Source organism: Solanum stenotomum, chromosome 7 (assembly GCF_019186545.1).
Source record: "Solanum stenotomum isolate F172 chromosome 7, ASM1918654v1, whole genome shotgun sequence".
NCBI lineage: Eukaryota > Viridiplantae > Streptophyta > Magnoliopsida > Solanales > Solanaceae > Solanum > Solanum stenotomum.
The window spans coordinates 9,714,073-9,719,685 of NC_064288.1; the positions used below are offsets into that span (position 1 = coordinate 9,714,073).

At 35.5% G+C, this 5,613-nt stretch overlaps 1 protein-coding gene across 1 annotated transcript; it reads right to left on the bottom strand.

Moving 5' to 3' along the window:
- Positions 1-998: 998 nt before the first annotated feature.
- Positions 999-5,039, bottom strand: LOC125870930 (probable pectate lyase 8). The gene is made up of 6 exons (XM_049551480.1): positions 4,897-5,039; positions 4,668-4,721; positions 4,119-4,193; positions 2,186-2,932; positions 1,960-2,098; positions 999-1,784 (listed from the first exon to the last, which is right to left on the bottom strand). Exons 1-6 carry the CDS (start codon positions 4,980-4,982, stop codon positions 1,566-1,568), a joined length of 1,320 nt encoding a protein of 439 aa, XP_049407437.1. The 5' UTR covers positions 4,983-5,039; the 3' UTR covers positions 999-1,565.
- Positions 5,040-5,613: the final 574 nt, after the last annotated feature.

The window sequence follows — 5,613 nt, forward strand, 5'->3', positions numbered from 1 at the left end:
GCATCCCCACTTTTTCACTTTTTCTTAAAGAAACCCTACAAAATAAATCAAAAAAAAATATGTGGTGTGTATAGACTAAATTAAGGTATGTTGGTGGGCACAACACCAAATCTTCTCCTCTAAGATGCCTTCCAGGGTGACGTATTTTCCATTGTCGTTTGAGGAGTTGTGGCGCCAGTGTCTAGTTCCTTAGGGAAGCATAATAATTGATGTTTAAATTGCATAGAGTTTATCGAACATACCGCGTTTTACTGGGAAGGATCGAACCATGGGAGTCGAGAAATATTTGACTTGAATATGAATTAGAAGTAGTATGGTCTATCTAGACTTGATTTTACTTTATTTAGATTAGAAATTTCCTTGATAATAATGTTATTGCTTGAATTAACATTTCATTTAGATTGTTGTGGTGAAACTGAGAAATTATTAAGCCAATTTGATATGAATACTTTATTATCAAGTTTCAAATGGGTGAACTGTCTGTTTTGGTGTGTGTTTTTAGAGAGAGGTCCCTTTTGGTGTTTAGAATTCAAAAAGTGCTTGTTTTGGTGCCGGATCCAGGGATGAATGGTGAAGTACTTCACATGGCTGTATGCTGCCTGCAAGATACTTATGGGCAAGAAAATGGCATGTTCTGTAGGTAAAGAATAGGCATGTACCGCCTGTCTAATCTCACATGCAATTCTTGTGGCATCCATATCGTGGTGGATGCAGCCCCTGTGCTAAGATCTCAATAGAATCCAATATTTTTTGACCCACGATTTAAATATTTATGTGAAAAATTAAATCACTAAAGTTTCAACAAGCATTTAGTCTGAACTCATAATTTCAAAAGTACAATAAGTTAAACCTTAAAAGTCAAAACCAATCTAATTTAAATAATGACTACCCCTCTCCAAAAATTCATTTACTGCAATACTGATAATTAAGGTGAAGCAAAACTGTAATTGCCATCATAATAATTCAACTTTTAGTGACATTTATAGAAAATTAAATAGGGGGAAAGTGATAAAAAGTAGGCAGAAATAACTTGAATTATGAAGGAAAACCATAATAATTACATTATATAAGATGCCAGTTTCAACACTTAATGCTAAACATGTTTAACAATAAACCAGAAAAATCAGCTTTCATTGTCTTTTTTTTTTATTGTGCATGTTTTCTGCAATCTCTTTGGTACTATGTTTCTGAATGCTCCTATCAACCGTAAGCAAGACAAGTAGTTGGTTATCAAGATTTTAAGCAAACGTGGTAGAAGAGAAAGGGAATGACTAAGGAGAAATATGATGTGTAGGGTACAACACTTCAACACCAGCTCCACAGATCCTCTGAGTTAAAATTTTCTCGTTGAGGCAGGGCTGGGTTGAGTGTTGCTACATTAGACAGATGAAACACTAGACAAGAAGGGTTCGAATCATTTTAATGTATAAAAGAAACATATGTATCTTTCTGGTGAGGCGTTTAGAAAGGGATGCAAGGTAAAGAAGGTATAAAATTGGCTAGATTACACGACAATTTCACCGGACAGGTAAAGGTAATGTGTGGTTGTGTCAATGTATTAGACATTAACATTGGTAGCCCCTGCGACATGAAAGTGCACCAGCATTTGAAGTAAGAGTGCCAACCAGGGAAGATGCCTTTGCTGCTAAGCTTGAAGCCCTAGCATAGCTGGCTGCAGCGCCATGTCCAGATGGTGTAAAGAAGGCTCCATTAAGCATAAGGTCTCCCTCTGATCTCCAGTTCCAATGCTTCCACACATCTGATTGCTCCACTCTATGTGTCACCTGCCAACCAAAAAGTCCTTGCTTTAGAGTCCAAAATGAATCATTTAAAGCTCCGATTTATAGTCCATAGTATGAGTTCCACCGAACTTAGCAACAGATTAACCTTAGTCATTAGTGTTATACTTAATTAACTAATTACCCCCAAAAAGAGAAGATGCAAAAGACTGAAATTAACCTGTTTGGCAAAAGGGTTGGCCGGGGCGAGATATCTGTTGCCTTGGCTGTTAATCGTAGGAGAAGCGCTGCCACCAATGGCATACATCTCCCAATGTGTATAGTCATTGTTCACCACATGAAAATAACCATGTCTACACCTGCATATCGATCAATTGGTAATACTTTTTAGCACAAGAATTTACAGAGAACAAAAATGTTAACAAGTGGAACAAAACAATTTTTACCTTGGCATTCTCTGAATGAGACCCTCACCAAAATGGTTGTAAGCAATAGTCACCTGCATAATCTTATCTCTAACATAGGAGTCGCTGTGGCCTAATAACATCACCTCATTATGGTGTGTAAAATAATTGTTGGAGATGGTAATTGCAGTGGATCCCATGATAGCATCGATTAGGCCATCAGCACAGTTGGCAAGAGAGTTGTGATCAACCCAAATATGGCTAGACCCAAAAATGGAAATGCCATCTCCATCAGCAATTGTCCTCCATCCAAAGTGACTCGGTGAACTACGTACCATGGCGTTACCAGTTGGCTTACAATCATGAATATTGATGCCATGTATAATAATATTAGTAACAAATTGGACAGTAATACAAGCCCCATTGGCAATATGAACATTGACACCACGTCCATCAATTGTCTTGAAACTATTCATAATTAGCTCTTGTTTAAGTGTAATAACCATATCCCGTTTAAACACTATCCACAACGGTCTGTCCTGAATTACAGCATGACGAAGTGTTCCAGGTCTGGGATTTACAGGGTCGTCATCATTTGGGTCAGTGACAACATAGTACTTGCCATCACGGCCACCAATAGCATTACGTCCGAAGCCAATAGCACAGTCTGCTAGGCGCTTGCGGTTACGTTGCCAATTACGGTCACAACGCCAACAATCGTCAATAGGATTTCCAGTTCCACATGAGAAAAAACCCAATTTCCTCCTCTCTGTACTATTCCTAATGCTCCTGTATAATCAACAATTTAATTTAGCTCTGTTCACATGATTAAAGTTAGCAAGTCGCTGAGAAAAATAAAAATTGGCTGATTAGACATATATGAACAAATTTAGTAATGCCTTTGAGGTGAAGTAGTTAGTTATTAAAGTGATACAAGTGGGGATGGAGAATACGGTCATTACGGAACTGGTACCTCTTTCCGTTTGCCTTGTGCAATTAATAAATCTATAAGGTGGGCTGATAAATGCATCTATAATGTCGGTAGGGTAATTAATCTTTATTAAAATACGAGTGTCATTTAATATGGGCATGTGTATGTCAGTTCAGCCAGCTGCTGGATCTTTGGATTTACTGGTGTGAGCTCAGATCTGATCGCTCATTCACTTTGCCACAAAATACAAGTGCAAGTACAATATACTATTTGGCTAATCTTTGATGGTTAGCTAAATCTGGTCACGTGAAGCAAATAGGGGACCTGTGATTTAAGATAAAGAGGGTGATTGAAAGATAAGTTAACACAAAACTGAACCAACAATGTGCTTGGTATGTAAAGCTACTTCCAACATAATCCATAGATAACATGAAAGAAAAAGACACATGAAACATAGCAAAATGTGCGGATCTGACAACAAAGACCATGTGAAAACAAAAAGGAGATACTACAACATAACATGGCCTTGCTAATCAATGATTAAATTCTCCAAAAAGGTATTTCGAGTTCCCTACTAATACCGGATTGGATGCCTGCCTATACTATAAAGTACTCCTATCACATAACTCGAAGCAAATATTTAAACTGAATTTTCTGATTAACTTAATAACAGGATTAGTTTAATTAATCGGGCTCATAAAAGCTGACTTAGGGCGGTTGGCACATTGCATGTGCTATATATTCTTTACTGTCAGTAATGAATCAAACAAGAGAATTGACAGGGGATGAATTTAGTGAAAAATGAGTAGGTGGGGAGGGGTAAATTGTGTAGTAACTGGGGCAATGCATTTAATTTTGTGTTGATGATGTATATGGATCATGTGAGGGGTTAATTACTTCTAGTACAGTTCATTTATGTAAGCACATGAAAGCAGATAGGTAAAGGGAATAGGGAAAATAAATATAGAATATTCATTGGGAATTTTTTAATACTAGTGATGAAATATTAGCATTCTGATGATAGAGAAAGCAGAGAGAACTTACATGTCTACCATTGAAACCACCTTTTCTGGATCATCTACAGCATGTTCATGGTTTGGTACATTTTCTTCACTTAAACTGCAAATTTGAAATAGAAAATTGAATGTTAGGAACAGAACCATCGAAATTGAGCCTTGATTTGCTAATACAAAATGAAAAGTATAGATAATGAATTCAACGCCCAATTTCAGGCAAAATGAAAAGAATTCTGTAAAATTATGTCTTGGATCTGACTCACACTCCAAAAGCTAGCATTAACCATCAATATGAGACTTTTTTCATTCTTTAACAAATTCAATGCTGCATATGACGGTGAAGGAGCAAATCGTTATCAGGCAAATTATTTACTCTAATTTAGAGTCACCGATCGTAGGGGTTTTTTAACAGAATTATAGAACCAATTTTTTTCCTGATCCAATCTATACGATCAGGATTGTGTTTTCGGATGCACATTAAAACTTACCAATACTACTACATGCACAGCTATATCATATGAAGAGCAAATCAAATGGTATTTAATAACGAGATGTTAAAAGAATATCAAAAATCTACCTATTCGCCATTGTCAAGTTCTTTAAGCTCTGGAATTTTTCTGCTTCTTCAGCACTGAAAATGAAAAAAAAAGGTACATCCAATGAGCAAATCATAATAATTTCGCTATTCACGCAATCTAATCAGAAACAGAGTCGTTCATGTAACACATTCGAATTCAGAAATTCAAGTTGTTTGCTTCGACATTGTCAAAAATAAGCTTATGAATCAATGGAAAGGGTTCAATTACCTGTAACCGGGAGTGACATTGATGACTAGTAGCATCACAAGTAGCAATGCAGAAAGAGAAAGATAGGATCTCCAATAAATTGCCATTGGAGAGATGAAAAGCAGAGCTCTCTCTGTAGAAATGTGAGTGAAATTGAGTAGAGAAAAAGGTTGAATGGAAGAAACGTTTTTATAGGAGAAATAAGAGAGAGGAGATAGCGGGAAGTGCTAGTGCTACTCTGTAGTTTCCCAACTTTGACATTCTTCTCATTAGACTTAAACACCCAGTTTACTATATTTGTTTAACTCGTTTCAAATAAGTTGTGTTATTAGTTTGGACACAGACGTTTTTAAGTTAAAATATTTTTTAAGCAGAGCGTTTTGGTCAATTCAAAAAGTGTTTATAAGCATTTAATTTTAAGTTTTAAATGGCTAATTTTTTGTTTATAAATCAAACATTAAAGATAATAAGGAATTAAATAAAGAATTCTGAAATTTGTGGTCTAAAATATTCCGTGGCCATTTGTATGAACATATATCATTTCATTAAGAGTAAATACGAAATTTTAAAGTTAAATTATTTTAATTATAGAAATGTGATATTCTTTTGGGGCTAAAAAGAAAAGTATTTCATATATAGTTTACTTGATTGTAGATATAACCAATTTAGAGATAAATTAATATTTTAAATTTTATGTTATTTTATCATACCTAAGAATAGGATAAATTAGTCTACGGA